This window comes from Dermacentor variabilis, chromosome 3, assembly GCF_050947875.1.
Source record: "Dermacentor variabilis isolate Ectoservices chromosome 3, ASM5094787v1, whole genome shotgun sequence".
Taxonomy (NCBI): domain Eukaryota; kingdom Metazoa; phylum Arthropoda; class Arachnida; order Ixodida; family Ixodidae; genus Dermacentor; species Dermacentor variabilis.
Window position 1 is genome coordinate 86,704,979 of NC_134570.1, and position 18,131 is coordinate 86,723,109.

Genomic DNA, 18,131 nt, shown 5'->3' on the forward strand with positions numbered 1-18,131 from the left:
CGAGCACGTCTACATCTTGTATGATGCCAGGGTTCGCGCAGAGTATGAAGTCGATTTCATTTCTAGTTTCACCATTCGGGCTCCTCCACGTGCACTTTCGGCTAACCCGCTTGCGGAAAAAGGTATTCATTATCCGCATATTATTCTGTTCTGCAAACTCTACTAATAACTCTCCTCTGCTATTCCTAGAGCCGATAGTGGGAGAAAATGTTTTTGGCTGAGCGATGATTGACATCTATCGAACATACGCAGCCTCGATATATATTACGTAGCACTTATTTAAGCAGAACACCGCGCATGTTTATTTACGTTTTGAGCGACTGAAGCAAAGGTGGGCGCCAGACAACAAGATTTATCTCGGACTTTCGATCGATTAATTTGAACACTTAAAAGATAAGAGAGAAAAGTGGGAGAGATTTAAACATAGGGAAACTACAAAGCATAAGTTCCCAGCCTCCCTGCCAACCTGAAGGAACCCTCTTGTCGTGGGTGCCCCCACAGTAAAAAAAAAAGAAAGAAAAGAACCCTGGCACAGCCCCTGAGCGATATCCTTTCTTGACCGAACTTCTTGCGTAACTTTCACAGCGTTGACTGCTACGTATGGAATGGAGTGTGCATCCTGACCTTTTTGGTTTTCTGTAAGAAAACTGAAGAATTTGGGAATAAACAAACGTATGTAAGCATGTATGTATAGCTGGGGGACTTAGTAGGTACCGCTTCTACACCCACTTGGAGTGTGCCGCTTTTCAATGAGCGCCTCCGACGCCAACTTGGGTAACTAGGTGTATGCCACTGGGATTGTGGCATTAAATTTCTCCCGATGTTCATCGGAACAGAACCCACGCTACAAGGGTTCCTCATGGACAGCAACCCGACGCTTTAGCAGCCTGCGCCACCCGTGCACTGGCTATGTGCCGCTATTCAATGAACCTCTCACAACTTTGGATCACGGAGTGTGTACCACTGAGTGTGCGGCACGCGAGGGAAGAATTCTCATCAACAGGCACCTGTGCGCCACGCTTCTCGTCTCGGAGGTCATGCGCGGGCTTCCCGACCGTGCCACTAGATGGCGCAGCGGGTCTTGAAGGAAACGCGAGAGGGGCGCCCCGGTTGCCGCATGACGCGTTTCTCAGGTTTCAAACGCACCGGCGGGACGCCCATTGCGGAGGTCACCCGCAGGCTTCGCGGCAGCGGCGCAAGATGGCGCCGACTGTTCTTCGGGAAGCACGAACGAGGAATTCCGCGGCAGTACGCGCCTTTTACATAACTCGTTTTTACGGTGAGCATATATGTTGTGTCGCTTATATTGATTCGCTGCTTAAGGCATCACCGTTGACAGGTATCGTGAGATATGTCCCGGAGAATTTTTCTTTATACTTTACGTATTTAAGCGTACCACTATAACCGTTGTATGTGCTGCCCACGACAGGAATCGGGGCATTGCCCGACATCACATGCGCAATGCGTTCACGAGATTCAAATAAGTAAACCAAATTACAGGCTCCTAAAAAACAAATAAACAAACGGTGTCACTGGCCGGGCAACTTCTCTGCAACAACGTGCATGCCGCAGCCCTATTAGCCGGCGCCTGTTCTTGCAACCGTTTGAAACTTGAAGTTCTTTGCGTGTATATACAGGATACCGAGTGTTAATTAAACGATCCCCGCCGAGCGGCCACGTACCTGCGCCACGTTGGCCATCTCGTCGTCCCAGCGCAGTCGGTACATGTCAGCGGCCGTCGCGAATCCCTGCAGGCGGCCCTGCGCGACTTGGCTCCGGTAGCTGTTATGCAGATTCAGGATGAGCGAGCGATCAGCCGCGCTTACGCCCTTGTAGTGAATTTTGCACCCCGGGTTCGGAGGCTTGCACAGCGTGTGCGTCGGTCTCGTACGACGCAGCTCCGGAGTGCACTGGGCTTGGGCTACTGGGTGCTGGGGCACTGGGTCTTGGGGCACTGGGTCTTGGGGCACTGGATCTTGGGGTACTGGGGCCTTGGGCACTGGGGCTTGGGGCACTGAAGAAAGAAAATAATTTACGACTACTTGATTTCCGCGCCAAATTAGGAAAAGAAATCTGGGATTTTACGACTTGCCAAAACTACGATCTGATCATGAGGCACACCGTAGAGAAGGGGGGGGGAGGGGGCCTTCGGAATAATTTTAACCAGGGCATGTTTGTCGTGCCCCCAATGCACGGTAAACGAGTGTGTGTGTGTGTGTGTGTTCTTTTTTTTTTTTTGTCGCTGCAGGTAATTGAACCTGCATGCAACCCCGCGCTTAGCAGCGCAACGACATAGCCGCTAGCCCAATGTGGCGGGTGGAACCAAACTAAGTTTCCCTAGAAGCTCCGGCCACCGCGGGGCCACGAAAACAGTCAATATAGTCACAATACTTTCAGTGGCGATTTAGCGGTAAATTCGAGACAAATATGTTAGCGTTACGTCGCACCTTTTCTGAGCTATTGGATCCATGATTTAAATCGCAATCACCACATTACAAAGTGTTCTTCAGCAGGAGCTCACTCGACACGCGTTCTTCCTCTTCGAGGAACGAAGTGCAACTATACGTACACGTATATATCCGTTGGCTACTTTTACCACCTCACCGGTTTCGCACACGTACACTTTTTTTTCCACTTTGACACTCCAAGTGCTAATACACTAATATATGTGTTTCCAAGTATATGGCACTGAAGTGCGTAATACTCATGATAGAAGAACACATTTCGAGAGCATGGACCAAAATGTAATAGAACATTTCGCCGCTGAGAGACGCGACATGACGCCACGAGCGACCACGTAACACGTAAACCTTCAAACGCCACAAAGCCATGACAAAGCTCTCAGGTGACACGACGAGCGTCTCAAAAGCCTCGTTGGCGTTCGGCGACAAACGCGGCCATTCTATTACGAAAACGAGCGAAAGAGCCAAATTAAGCCATTATTCGCCTTAGGACGACGGATACAGCTAAATGAACCGTTTTGGTTTATTAAAGGAATGACGCGCTCGAAAAGGTATATTTGTTACGGTGAGTATATTTCATTAGCTTTTGTAGTGTCGCGTCGCGATTCCGCCGAGAAAACGCCGATGCGGGACGCCGACGCTGACGCCGGATTTCCTGCGACACGCGCGCGCTCCTTAACGCTATCGCGTTAATACAGCCGCGTCACATCTGCGCGGTTAGTACAGACGGCTATACGTATAGCTGACTCGATACTCGTGAGCTGTCCTGTTTGGGCCGTTTCCGGCGGTGACCTAGTTTCCGTGAAATAAAACCTCGAGCAAAACCGCTTCCGCGGTAAAAGAGAAAGCAGAAAGGGCTAAAAGCGTCATCCACCCTGCCCGAGTTGCTCGGAAGATAATCTTCCTCTCCTCTTAAGAGCTTTAAAGGAGCACTTAAGAGAAACACTTAAGTAGGTTCTTACTGGCGACGTGAAGAACTCGTTCGCAAATCTATCTTCGTTAATTTCGCGGAAAGAGGTTTATTATTAGAAGAGAGAATGAAGGTCAAATTGAATTTCGCGCCGTAACCTTCGCGCTGGTACGTCAGTGTGACGTCACTGATTTCACCCGCGAAAGTGGCTTAGCGGGTACGGCACTGCGCTGCTAACGACGAGGTCGCGAGTTATAGACTCCCGGCCGCAACGACCGAATTTCAATGGGGGGGGGGGGGAGGGGGGGACACATTGCAAGAACGCTCGTGTGCTTTGCGTCGGGTGCGCGTTAGAGAAACCTAGGCGGACCGAATTAACCCGGCGTCCACCCCCAACAGGGGCGTCCATCATAAACAAATCGTAGTTTTGGCACGTGGAACCCCTCAGAAATCATTTGTTTTTGTTACTGATTTATAAGCACATGTGTATTTGGCCGGTCGTGAATGAGCACAATTTCTCGACGCTTGCCGAGTTCAGTCTCAGGCTCCATTAGTATGCCACGCAGTCAACTTATACCGTTTGAAAAAACAACTGTGCCTGCGCGGACACCATCAAAATGAGTGACGTCCAGGCGAGCTGGTGAGCGAATTCCGAGGCGGCGGCGCCACACCATATTTCGTTTTTTTTTTGTCCTTTCTTGCGTCGCTTCTGGTTTTTGAAATCTCCTTTCGCGGTAATAGTGGCATTTCTGGAATTGTGCAATCACAATTTGCTCGGTTCAGCACAGCAACACAATCCCAACGCGGTTCAACTTGTGTTGCTCTTGAGTGTTCCTTCAAAAAACCGGGCCTCTCCGCATGAGGGCAATCGACTCTTTAAGACACGTGAGGTAAACATTATAGGCGGACATGTACTACAACCATAAATTAAGTCGAAAGGGGCTAGTATACTTCGTTGCATGTCCACGCTCGGATACACGTGTTAAGATTCTTGCTTGTGTTAATTCTTGCCCAAAGCGTGAAGTTTGGATGGCGCGATGCTTAGAAAGTACCAACGGACCGATTGCCCATGTGATTCTCATTTGACTGCGCCTAACATGTTCTCTGATCAGTTATTTCTTGTTCGCGTTTCAATTCGTGCTGATGCTGCGTGTACGTTCACGGAGAGAAATAGATCGACTTCGGAGTTTTTTTTTTTTTTGCAATATAAGTGCACAAATTGAAATATGAGTACTTAACTTATAGCGTAGTAGGGAAAGTAGTCCTGACAGCGCGCACATTTCTTAGCACGTGTGCGCATGCATCTTTCTCACTATCATGTTCTTTTATCACTTCTCCGCCTCCGCTTTCCTTCTCCCCTGTGTAGCGTTATCAGAGCAGGCTAACCCAGGCTTCACCTTCCTGGTAATTGCGAATGGGCGAGTAGTAAATTTTGAGACCGAATCAAATATGAACCGAATAGTGCCAGAAGCGAAGGGAATCGAATATCAAAAGTACTTTTCCCGGGGGTTCGGACGCGACGTCGAACGAGCTCTACAGGAGGCTCTGAATGTTACAGAGTCTTTCTTGGAAGGTACGGGTTAGGCATTCTCGCCTGGAAAATGGGAACTCCTGCTGCACAGACAGGCTAGACGAAGTGCTAGGGGACTCACCCCTCTCGATCAGGTGCTCATTAGCGTTCGTGCCAGAGATGGGCACACGATCCCAAGAGAAGACTCTCAAAATCCCAGGGTTTTCAATAAGCTCAAAGGGCTGCAACGCTAAGGCTATAGCCCATCTCACCACGAAAACGGAGAACACTCTATAGGCATAATTATGAGAGTGTCCAACAAGAAAGGCGGCATAGGCGAGGATATACTCCTTAGGGTCTATTACGTTTCCTCATGAGCCATGTTATTTACATAGTCGCGGCCCTCAATTGGACCAAAACGGAAAGATAAATTAGACACGATCACGCGCAAAAGAGTCAAAAGGGTGCTCGGCGTGCCAATCATGGCTAGCACAAAGAAACTCATGACGTTGGGAGTACACAACAGAACTTCGGAGTTAATAGAAGCACAAAGATCAGCACAAACTATTTGATTATCAAACTCCAAAGCAGGCAGAAAACTGATGGATGCGGCAGGCCTCCGTCCTAGCTTCAATCAGGGAAATACCATGCAACTCGATATTCAAGTAAGGAACTCCTTTATTGTAGACCCTTTTCCAAGAAATGTCCACCCCCAACACAATAAAGGTCGAAGGTTGGCGAGGGCTAGAACTTTCTTAAAGAACATATCCGGAACAGAGACCTTTGTTGACTCGGCGCGACACGCCAGTGCCAACAAGTTTTCCGTAGCAATAGTCAATGACAGGGGAGAACTCCTCTCGACAGCCTCGCTGAAGACCTCCTCAGTCAATGCGGCGGAACAGGCTGCTATAGCTCTCGCATTACTTAACCCAAAACGCACTACGGTGTACACGGGCTCCCGAGATTCGCATGGGGCGTTCGGGGGGAACGCATGGGGATGACCGTTCACATGGGCATTGACAGCCAAAGCAGCAGCCATGATTCTGAACGGCAAACCTCCCTCGGACATAATTCGCCACGTAGTCTGTTTCACAGCTCACATGGGACCAGCCGTATTACCGGGTCACCTGAATCCCAATGAGATAGCCCACGACCGTGCGTGAGGTTTCATAAGCCGCGACAGGATGATGTCTCGGGTGAGTTCGGGAGAGCTGGTCCACAGGGATCCTCTAGTTACTTTTCACGAAGTGACATCTCACTACAGAGCGAATAGGCAGAGTTTTCCCTTCCCCCGTCATAAGCTCAACAGACCACAAGCTAACACGCTCCGCATGCTCCAGACAGAGTCCTAGCCCTCTAGAGGCTTTCTGGACATATATATATATATATATATATATATATATATATACTCCACCCGGACAAGAATCCACTCTTCCCAGATTGTGGCACTGAATTTTGCTCAGTCCCATGCTCTGGCAGTGCCCTGTGTTACAGGATTTTAACCGAGAAGAAGACTGGACGAAGGCCGTCACAGACCCGAAACAGGACGTCCAGCTCCTCGCTGTCTAGAGGGCCCATGAACGAGCGGACTCTCTGTTCCGACTGGATTAGCCGACGGCTTGGTGGGGACCTATCCAGCAGGTCCCCTGCCTAGCTCCTCAGGACCCCAATAATGTCGTTTACTACTACTACTACTACTACTACTACTACTACTACTACTACTACTACTACTACTACTACTACTACTACTACCACTACTACTACTACTACTACTACTACCACCTTTGGTTCTCGAGTGAAGAACGAGCAGTTTTCACCATTAATACAAAATGGCATTCACAGCCTGGTAATTAGTATGGTGACACCTTTTCGCCATTACACTGCACGTTATCGAGCGTTGTGTATTAAACCCACTCTTGGCAGAGTGCGAATGATCGCAGTTTATAACCAAAGTATGGCTCCCTGAGTGACTTAGTACTGTGAAATACACTACGCAGTTACTGCTACTCCCCACTACGTAATGTGGAAGGTGTGGGTTCGGTTCCTAAACTTGTAGCGAGTTGTCCTTCCGGCCACTTCAATTTTCCTTTAGCTTACTATTTCTAAATTTCGTTTAAAACCATATAAACAACTTTTTTTCTTTTAATTTGTCTGGTTTCACTGTTTTGCTGTGATTAACAAAAGGTATAGCCCCTCGATCCTCTTATTCTGCGTAACTTGGGAGTATTTTATGTTTGCTGTGGCCGTTCGGGTAAAATTAAACACGCCTTTGCTCAATCTTTTCTGTGCGTGATTTATAAAATCTTCGCGCTCATATTTCCCGATTTAGCAGAATTTCGCATAACTCGTCTCATCGAAGTGAAACTCTCCTTGGTACATATGCACGTTGGAAAACTCTTGCCGTCGCAATGGCGTCTCCCGTAATGGCGCTGCGTGCAATCACACCGCGAAGAGAAATCTCGCCACGAAAAAAATTGAGAAATTTCATGTATACCCCAATAATTGATAGCGTCATTCAATTATTAGTTTATTTCTTTTTGTGTGTGTATCACAATCGTATCATTGCTTTCATTGTTTGCTGTATTCATAAATTCGATGTTCACACCACATACTAGTAAGCTGCTACTAAAGCCTCCGGCCGATAGACGTACTTGTGACCGTGTTGTTCTGCTGCATAAAATTGCTCATGGGAAAACTTATGTCAATGCACCTGTTGTTTTCACTAACCCTTCTTCTCGGCCCACCAGAAGAAGTCATCGTCTTAACATTGTTCCTTTGAATGCATCGATTGATTGTTTTAGGTTTTCCTTTTTTCCACATATAATTGCTATATTGGAATGGCCTTGAGGGGTCCTTGCGCGAGTTATCGAGTGATGAATTTGCCGAACTATTGTCTGATTATGTTCATTAATCAACTAGCTCTTCCTGATATTGTTCCTTATATTGTTTTCTCTTTGCCACTAAAATATATTCAATTGGTTGACATATATATTCACTCACTCATGCAATATCTTGCTATGCAAGATGGCAGCATATGTAAATAAAAAATAAAATGAATGTGTTTACTGTGTTTGATGTAGAAGTTTGTGCACTGTGGCAGCTATGTACGGGGGTAACAAAGGCCCAGTCAGACTCGAGGCCTTCTGTCTGAGTTCCATTTTGTCTTTGAAAAGAAAATGAACACTTCAAACTTGAAAAAGTGCACTGCTGTAAAAAAAAAAAACGAAATGACTGAACAGGTATGCAGTGTTATTCTGTAGATTTTTCTCTTGCGAAATATTGCTTAGGGGCTTGTTCTTGTGTACCTTTTATTGGGGCAGCCGGTATAGTAGCAGGCTGCACGAAGTTTTGTCCCATAGCCATGTCAAGTACTAGCAAAATTGATGTATGGTCAGAAATGTAGGACATGATGCGCAAGAGACGTCTAGTGTTTTCCCTTGGTTGGCGTCCGCTGGGTACCACATTTAAAAAAAAAAAAAAGATTCTCTGTAAAAACAAAGTTACCAATTAGGATTTTACTGATATGTTAAAAGTACAAATTTAGGAACCATCTCGGAAAGTTTTAACTGTGTGGTAATAAAACTCTAGCTTCCTGGTAAGGTTAATGATTTCTGTGGCACCTGAAGAAATAACCAAACAGAATTTGAAAAAAAAATTAAATTATGCAGTTTTACCTGTCAAAACCACGATCTGATTATAAGGCACGTCGTAGTAGGGGACACCATAAATTTTGATCATCTGTTGTTCGTTAACGTGCACCTAAATCTAAGTGCAGGAGTGTTTTCGCATTTGGCTCCCACAGGTAGGCGGCCGCCGTGGCCGGGATACGATTCCGCGACATCGTGGTTAGCAGCCCAACACCATAGCCACTAAGAAACCGCGGAGGGTAATAACCAAACAAGCTTAGGAACCTATAGTGAGCATGACGTAAACCTGTAGTCAAGATGTCTAGAGGAAGAAAAAAAAAAGAAAAGCGAATATTTCTTTCAACGTAGTGTTTCCACAGTAACTGAGAGGTGTGCGAATATTAAAAAAAATGGAATAATGAACAGAATAGTCACTATTTGTGAATATGAATGTTTTTGAATAATCTTCAGATATTTCAGTATCAAGTGAGTGCGATCAAGAACACAAGCTGAGAGAGGCCATAGCCGACATAAAAGTAAAAAAAGAAGAAAGAAAAAGAAAAAAAAAGTTCGCGCGACAGCACCGCTTACATGCAGGGTCCATGCTTTTAAATTGACAGCACGATAACCATCTTTAAAAGTTGCAGCACCACCGTGATGACACGATTAATTATAAAAGCCAGCATCATCGTCAGCATCATTTATTGAAACCTTAAAGGGCCCCTTTTCGGAATATTGCATAACAAAGAAACATATATAAAAAATACAGGTCGTTGCCAAAATATTTCTGATAGTGCCGAAGTGAAAAGGAAAGTTTACATAATTATACAAAATATATAAGCACAAAAATTTACATACAGCAGTGCACTTATACATAAAATTCAACGAATGAACTGGATGCTAACTGTTTACAAAGTGACAGATTGTGCTTACTGACGATGAATTGCGATAGTTCATCTCATTCTTTAAAAGCGACAGGCATAAAGCACTAAACGCTAAAGTATTGACAAGGCTATGCGACGTAGAGGGTCGGGGTAAAACTGTGTGACGTAAAGGAAAGTGGTTATAGTAAAGCTCGCGGCAACACGTATTCGCGCTATTTCTCGACGGCTTGGTAAATAAAACGGCGCGGTATCGGATTGCGTCTAGTGGGTTAGCTATTGTGCTACGGGGACCAAACAATTGACCTACATTCCAGTTTCGTGCGAATAACCGTTTAATAAGCCAACATCCACAGATTCTTGAACAGAAGGAAATTGTTTCAGATAGTGAAATCACTGATTTCCATTGGAGCCGAGTTGCCGAATGTGATCAGTTCACGAAAAATCTCTTGTGACGCTTACGCGAAAGTTGAACCTGTGTTGACGGCGTTCAACTGACTGCATAAAATATGTGGACGGTAATGGCGCTTACGTGACACATGCATGCATTTGCATTTTGTTAAGTTGCAATGAGACACTGTTATTCTATTTCTGCATTAGTCGTCCTGAACCATTCCTTGACCCTGGGCAGAAGATGTGCGGCGATAAAGGACGCTTTCGGCGGCAAAGCGACGGATTTAAGATTTAATGACATCAGAAATGTCGCTAATATAGATGAAAAGAATAGAAGAGAGACCGACAACGGAAGCCCCTGTGGAACACCCGAAATGACTTAATTCGCCTGTAGTCTCGCAGAATGATGGTTCGCGATACAGTTGCGCATTAAGAGGAAGCTTTAGCTCGGGCGCTCCTATCTAAATACATGTGAAAGGAGAATTCGTTTTTCTCGGCAACCACTGCACCAAATTTGACGAGGTTTGTTGCATTTAAAAGAAAAACTTAAAATCTAGTGACTATTGGTTTCGAATTTTCCAGTTAGGTTGTCAATCTTTTATTAAAAATTGGCGAAAATCGAACATTTTCAGAAAACCAAACTATCAAGTTTACAACTCTGTAACTCAACAAAGAAAAATGATAATACACTTCTGTGAATTGTATCTAATAGTACATCTAAAGCGGACAAAATTAATATGTTACACTTGAAATATAAAAAATTTAATAATAGGGATATATAACTTTTGCAAAACCGTTGTAACCAACGTAACAAATTCACGTAAGATGTAAAATGACATATTGAATTTGTCCGCTTTGAATTATCTAATGGATGCCGTTTACAGAACCGCGATATCGGTTTTTGATGCAGAGCTATGAATTTGTAAACTTCGTGCTTCTATTTTTTTCGAACGGTCAAATATTTGAAAATTGTTTTAAGAATATTCAAGCCCTAAATCGAAATTCCGCTTCCAACAGTCACTAGAATTTAAGTTTTTCTTTCAAATGCGACAAATTTCATCAAAATAGGTCCAGGGGTTATCTCATAAAAACGTTTTTGCGTTTTACATGTATTTGAATAGGCCGCGCCGGAGTTGGGCCCGAGCTAAAGCTTCCTCTTAAACACGATCAGTAAATAACACCCAATCAAGGATAATACTAACGGAGGTCAATGTGAGGCTGGGGAGTTTTAGTCATAAGATGTTGACGTGTCATGTATTTCAAAGGAACAGCGCAGTATGCCGATGCAACATATCGCTTTACACGACACGTATACACGGTTCTGATCGGTGTGCCGTCCCGCGCATCGGTCCTCGAGGGTTCGTCCTCGCGTCACCCGGCCGTCGTGCCACCGGTCGGGTCCGAAGGCGCGGTGCTCGAGTGGGCTACGTATCTCTGGCGTAGGAAGTAAGCACCCGCGCCCGCTAGCGCCAGCCCGAATACAACGGCGGCCACTACGAGGAGCCACGACAGCCAAGACGTGCCTTTCTGGCCCGACGACCCGCCGCCGGCGCAGTAAGGCGACAGCGACGACTGGCAGTCGCACAGACCCGTCGACTGGTCGCACCGGGTGGAGGACGGGCAGGCGCTGCACGTGGCGCCGCTCTGGTACACGGGCCGCGTCACAACGTTTCCGGACGCGTAGTAGTTGCACGTGTACTTGCGCGTGTGCGGAAGGTGCGTGCCCGTGGCGATGAAGTAGGCGTAGCCGCAGCCCACGTAGCGAGTCTTGGCCCAGATGACCTGGGTGAAGTGGCCCGTGGCCTTGCGCGTCGGCCTTCTCGGGAAACCGGAGACGAGGCTCGGCGGGTAGTCCGCGTACTCGTTGAACCAATCTTCGATGACCGGCTTCCAGTCGGGTCCCGTAGGGGCGTACGTCGCGAACTGCAGTCCCAAGTTCTGGCCCGTGACGTCGAAGCGCGTCGTGAAGCGGTCCTCGCGCTTGTCGTGGCTCAAGCGACCGCCGGGCGGCACGCAGAGGCTTGCGTGGGCCTGTCGCGACACGGAAACGGCGCCACACACTTGCTACTGCTTATGTGATATGAAACCTCTTTTAATGCGTTAGCATTAGGAATGTCAAAGTGAAAAAGAAAACCAGTTACGTAGTAGCGGTAGAGTGGATTAGGAGAGCGCGTATGTGTGTATATATGCACACACACACACACACACACACACACACACACACACACATATATATATATATATGTATATATACATATATATATATCACGAGAAGCCAACAATCAAAGAAACAAAGAACAACACAGGGTAAATTATTTGTACTTACTAATTGAATTAAAGAAATGATAAATTAATGGAAATGAGAGTGGACGAAAAAACTTGCCACAGGTGGGGAAAGATCCGACGTCTTCGCAATACGCGTGCGATGCTCTACACTGTAAACACAAATGAGCCCATATGGGCGTTTTAACAGTTGATATGCCATTTTTTCCCCCTAGCCTAAAATGAGTACTCCCACGAGAAGAAGTAAAATAAGCTAGAACCATTATTATACCCCCGACCCCATTTGAATAGGCATTGCGGTTGTAAAATGGGGGTTTTCAAGGAATAACGGTAGCGTAAGGGAAAGTGGGAGTGTTGAAATACACCCATATCTGAGACGAGCCAAATAGAGAAAAGAATAACTCAGCCGTGACAAACAAGGAAGTGAGCCGCAGCGACAATTTCAGTAGGATTATTTCTGCAGTCAGATTCGAAATATCCCGCGCGATGTGTGTCGGCGCTGTTTTTCTGTTCGGAGTAGCCGCGCCTTGGCGCTGCACAGGACGCCGAAAGTCGGAACGGTCGGAACTACGCGCGGAGGAGCACAAGCCTTCGGAGCGCGCGCGCGTGCGTTGAAAGCCGCAAAGGAGCAGCCATTGTCAGCGACGGCGCATTCTTCTACCGTGGTTGTTGTTTCTCACAGCTTTGAACCCCCAAGACTCCACGGTAAGTGACTTTGAACGATTATTACACGTTATATGAGTGTGCATGTGTTCAAAGTGAGGAGACGCGCTGATATGACTTATTGAAGGTCTCAGTACAACATGTCGCGACAGGTGGCCGTCCAGAACCATTTTGCACGATCACTGTGTTTCTTCGAGCTTTGTCGTAATCGAGGCGACTTGAGTGCTTAGAGTCAAGCGAGTGTACCTTAAAAAGGGTATTTTACATGATGACAAACTTTGCCGCGTCTTTGTGTGGATGTGAGCATTCGACATGTTCCCCGAAGCGCAAGCCACTACCATAATAGTTACGTGCAGTGCGAGGTGAGCTAAGCTTCGCCGCCTAACCGCGGCCTGAAAAATGTGGCGGCTCGTTAAGGGTTTACTGCGGTGCGCGTGTGTGAGTGTTTGTAAAGCGATCATTTGAGCGAGAACCGGCGGCGCTTCTTCGTGCGCGGTATCTGCTAGCTGGCGCGTACGTGGCGCCAATCCCCTAGCTCGTGCGATTGTGTGCAGTAGGTCGCTCACTAAACGCGCATTGTGCAGATTTGCCAGTACGCTCCGTGCTATCGTCTGTGTCTCTTCGCGCCCACATCGCTGATTGTGCAGGCAGTGCGCGACTGCGGCGCGTAGCATGTAGAGCCTGCGCCCGTCGACTTTGATCTGCGGGCGTGAAATGTCGGCTGCGCGTTTGTGGTATTAAAAGCGTGTGGTGAGCTTCCAACGGCACTGCGGGTCAACGCCGCGTGAGCTGCCGGTCAGAGTATAAGAACCTCTTTATTGTTAGCGTACTGCTTGGCGGCAACAGGTGTCCTGCTTGGGTTCAGATTACTGGATACGCCGTCACTTGAACGGCGACGGCCGGAGCAGGTGAGTATCAGTGGCGCCGGCACCTCGGCGGCCAGAAAACGATGCCTGTGCCGTGACGAGATATATCAACTTACGCGATAGAATTGCCGGCGATGGCTCATACGGGCGCGTCGCTCCATGGCTGTGTTCTTTGCTGAGGCCGCCACTACGCCTGCCGTGCACCATACTACGATAGATCTATATAGTCGATGCTTGTGCAATGTTGTTATTCAACAGCTGGCGCTGTGCACTGGATACCTGGACTTGTTTAATGTTTAATTACTTTGCTGCTGTGCCATTGCGTATTGGGTACAGATATTCAGTTTTGAATTCTAGGTGCCAAATCAGGATCATATCAGATCATATCATATCAACTCAGGATCATATCACACATCACAGCGTCATCCTATATTGCACGAGTATTATTAACAAAATTTCTGCTGCTGGTGAAAAATTAAGGCAGACCGATCAACCTGTATCTGTGAGAAAAATGTGCTTGAAGTCCACCATTATCTATTATAAAGAGGTACTACCTTGGTGTTTAATGTCAGTAACACTCATAAGTTATGCATCCTTTTGTGTGAAGTAATTTGTCTTAGAAGCCATTCATTGTAAGGGATCAGTAAACATCTCATAGCTTAAGTAGTGCATAAGTGCATGATTTGGGCAAAGCTTTTAGTTTGTAAAGAGCAAAGCCATTAAGATATAAAATTTTGGCAAGCTTAGTTTAACAATAAGCTGACCAATATACAAAACCTAATGTAGCAGCAGTTGTTCTCCAAGATAAACTTGCCACCAGATTTTTTGTGTTCTGTGTTATCATTGTAGTGTCAAATATTTCTCTTTTATTTCAGGACTGCGGCTGCGGCCGTTTCATTGCCAGCTGTGAGGATGAAGCAGCTTCATAGCCGGAGATCAGACGCCTCTCATCAGTTTCCCTTTTCAGCAATAGAGGCCTTGGTATGCTCTTACCTAGATTTTACTTTTTTTACCCTGTATGTTTTAAGTGCAATGGCTAGTTTAGTGGCATCACTTAGAGTGATTGGTGTGACACCTGTTCCATGGGACGTATGCAGGTTATGCCATATAACTTTAGCAAACTTAAAAAAAATATGCAAATGCCACCTAGCTGCAGAGAACCTAGGTAATGTTGTTTCCTGCCTCTTGGAAATACTTGGATTTGCTGCATTTTGCCTAATTACCTAATTAGCCTTGATCAATTAATAAACTTATCAAATATTATAATTAGATAAAGAGTTTCAATTATAAAATTGTAGAGCAACGTGAAAATTTCCCAGTACAGCTTTCTGTGGCTCAATATGTGCTACAAAATGTTTTAGGAGCATGAAAGAAGCCTGAGAATCTCGCAAAGTGCCTTGAGTGTGTGTGACAGCGCCTGTATTGTGTTCTTCCTTCAGTCCTCGTCTTTTGCGCTGTACAATCATGTCGACCTCAAGTGGCCAGTCCTGTGGCAGTTTTGCATATATTTGAGTGCTTGCCCTGTATAGGCATGTGTGTTCGAGTAAGAAAAAAAATACTGAAGGAGCCCAAAGTGATGTATTTCAGGACAAGTGTATGATGTAAATTACCATGTAACAATAAAATAAGAAACTGAAACAAGACTTCACAGTAGAGGTATGCAGGTGTGTGCATCAGCATAATGACGAAAACTTTGTGCAAGTTAAGAAAAATATTAATTAGATTGGTTTCTGTCATTCTTCTCTATGACATAATTATTGCAAAAATATGCTCTCTACTATTGCACGACTAAAGATACAGTTCAAATACATCATTTGCTAGCACCTTCACATTCATAGCAACATAGAGAGGAATGGTTAAAAATTTGCTTTGCTTCTCTGACCTTCATTTTAGGTCCTTCTCATGTTTGCTGAGCTTCTTAAAGTATCTTAGACACCTTCCAGGGTTTACAGGCAACTTGAGTACATTATGCCAGATTGTGGAGAAGCCGCAGAGGTCGCAGCATCTATAGTGGTGTCCGGTAAATGCAAGTTTCTTGCATGATGCATTATGCTCAGTACCAATTAGATTAAGTTATCATTTTAGCAAAAATCATTGTTTTACAGACATATATCAATGTGTGTCCAAAGAACTGCACTGTTTATAAGAGTTGCTCATTCTCTAAGTGTACTGTCGGTGTTGTAAAATGCATGTTTGTTGGACGGCATAGTGTTTGGCCTTCAGCTGAAGGTAGTAGTGGCCCATTTGCATGCGCATAAAGCTGCAGTAAGCCAAATGTGAAAAGATAAGGGCTAATACTAGCAAAATTTACACGTAAGCAAACTGTTTGATGTGATCCCTAGGAAAGTATGCAAAAATATAATGTGCTTATATGATAAACAGTACCTATGTTTTAGGCGCATGGCTTTCTAGTGCCAGATTCCATAACAGTTCATTATTTAACACTTTAAAACTATTTGCCCTGTTTATGTCTAACTGCTCTAAATTCGAAAATTTTTATTGATTGCACTGTGAAAGTTTTGGCCGTGACTTAAGTCACTGCCAGAATTAAATTTATAGTTGTGGCCGTCCTATGTGTGATAACAAAGAACCATTTTGGGACCAGGTGGCTGTTATGCAGTATGCTAAGTGTGTGTATTAGAACAGTCACTTATATTTTCATTGTAATCATGTATCAAGTATGTATGTACACATCTCGAAGCCATAGACTGTGTAATCTTAATTGAAGGTGTTATTGTGTGGAGTAGGTTTTTTTGTAAGCATTGTCTAGAATTTGCGCTACATTAAGGTGTAGTGAAGCTAAGCAAAAAATATTTTTAAGACAAAATGGCTGAAGTACATCCTTAAGTCTTAAGCGCATTTAGACGACTTTACAGCATGTAGTAAAACAAGAATGGGAACTGAGGTGCTTAATTTTTGTTCATTATTACCATATGGCACCAGCATGCGATGAAGACAAAAGAGGGAGAGAAGTGAAGTGCACCAAAGGGCAACCCGCTCCTTATGGGAGCTGCATTCACATCTGCATGATGCATGCAATCTTTGAGTTATAGCAGCAGCTATCCACCTGTTCACTTTGTTGCACATTTGCATTGTTTATGTACTAAGTCTGGCCCTGGAAGTGTTAGGCAGTGCCACTCATGCATTGGTGCTGCATGCAACACATGCTTCTAACCACAGATGTCATGTATTATGTGAACCTAAGTTCTTTTGAATTCATGTAACCCACAAAAGTTCCATTTGAAAGGACGTGCCATACTTGCCACCATTGCCATGAGTAGCACTGGCTGACAGTCACAGGGCAAGATGTTAACCTTGCTCAGCTATTATGGAAAACTATTTTACATACAAATGTGGTAATTAGTATACATGCCAAAAGCCTCACAGAATAAAATTTTTTACCTGCATCTTACAATGATTGTTATTTTGCTTTAACTCAGGATGCCTTTCCACCTGCGTTGCATCCTGTGGCTGACCACTCCAACGATCTTAGCAGAATCGTTACACAGGTGTGTTTTTATTTTATTCTCAGTAGTGATATTTTGTAGTTTACGTTCGATGTAAATGCACAGATCGAATGAAAAACAGCTTAAAAGATGAACTCACAGGCACTGTATCCAAACGTTTGTTAGGAAGGAAAATCTTTGTTACAAGTTGTCATTATAGCAACACAAGAGAGTGTGCTCGTCAAACCACCAGTTCCTAGCAAGCAACAGCATTATACCATGGAAGAAGGCAAAACATCAGGCGAAAACCTGTACTAAACTAGGGACTGCATTAAGACGTTTTGGAGGCTTAAACTATTTATTGGGTTACTCTGTCTAATTGCTTGAACTGAACTGACATGTCCTGCAAAACAGTTTGTATTCACATTTGATACAATCTGCAGCAAAATGTAAACAAAGGGCTGCAATACTCTAAGGGCCTACTATTGAAGTAGCAACCAGTCTTCCCAGTGTACTGCAGCCTCAGGAAAATGATATGTGGTACACTGAACCGCATGCACACACAACAAATTTTAATCCATAAGCATCTGTACACTGTGCTTGTGCAGGACTGGGCAACTGGCTGTTTGTTCGTGACTGAAACAACTACGTACTTCAAGACTGTATTGGGTAGCCACCATCTTTTTCAGTCAGTGTAACAGTCCATAAACATATGGATTTCCATGAACATTTTGTCTGCCACGCTTTTCTTTGTTGTTTTTTTGCACTCCTGCTTTGATGGCTGCGAGACACTTCAGGCTGGCTGAAGAGACAGTGGTAGCCTAGTAGCTGGCCTCGCAAAGTTATCTTGATTTTTAAGAGCCAACTTGCTTTGGGCAATGTTGAATAACACATCAAAAGGCACGGGAATATTGACAAGGTTAGAATGACTTTGAAAGAAGTTTATGAGAGTTCATTTTTAACTCTGATCTGTCTGCTGAGACCAAATCATGTCAGCTTTTAATGAAGCAATGTTCAGGTTGGAAAACTGCAAGGCTGTGTGGATACTCAATATACTCAAACACCATCGTTGCTTCATATAGCTGAAGTTG

General features: G+C 45.0%; 2 protein-coding genes across 2 annotated transcripts in view; both read right to left on the reverse strand.

The window, feature by feature from the left end:
* LOC142574594 (uncharacterized) overlaps positions 1–18,131 on the reverse strand; it is a gene marked incomplete at its 5' end in the record, with an annotated part of 54,033 nt that overhangs the window by 18,969 nt on the left and 16,933 nt on the right. The window contains one exon of the mRNA XM_075683642.1: positions 1,683–2,014. Coding sequence (XP_075539757.1) covers positions 1,683–2,014 — 332 coding nt within the window. The remainder of the gene's footprint in view (positions 1–1,682; positions 2,015–18,131) is intronic.
* LOC142573811 (cysteine-rich venom protein-like) lies at positions 11,154–12,434 on the reverse strand. Its single transcript, XM_075683061.1, has 2 exons — positions 12,429–12,434; positions 11,154–11,813 (listed from the first exon to the last, which is right to left on the reverse strand). The coding sequence occupies exons 1-2, from the start codon at positions 12,432–12,434 to the stop codon at positions 11,154–11,156; spliced, it is 666 nt and encodes a 221-aa protein (XP_075539176.1).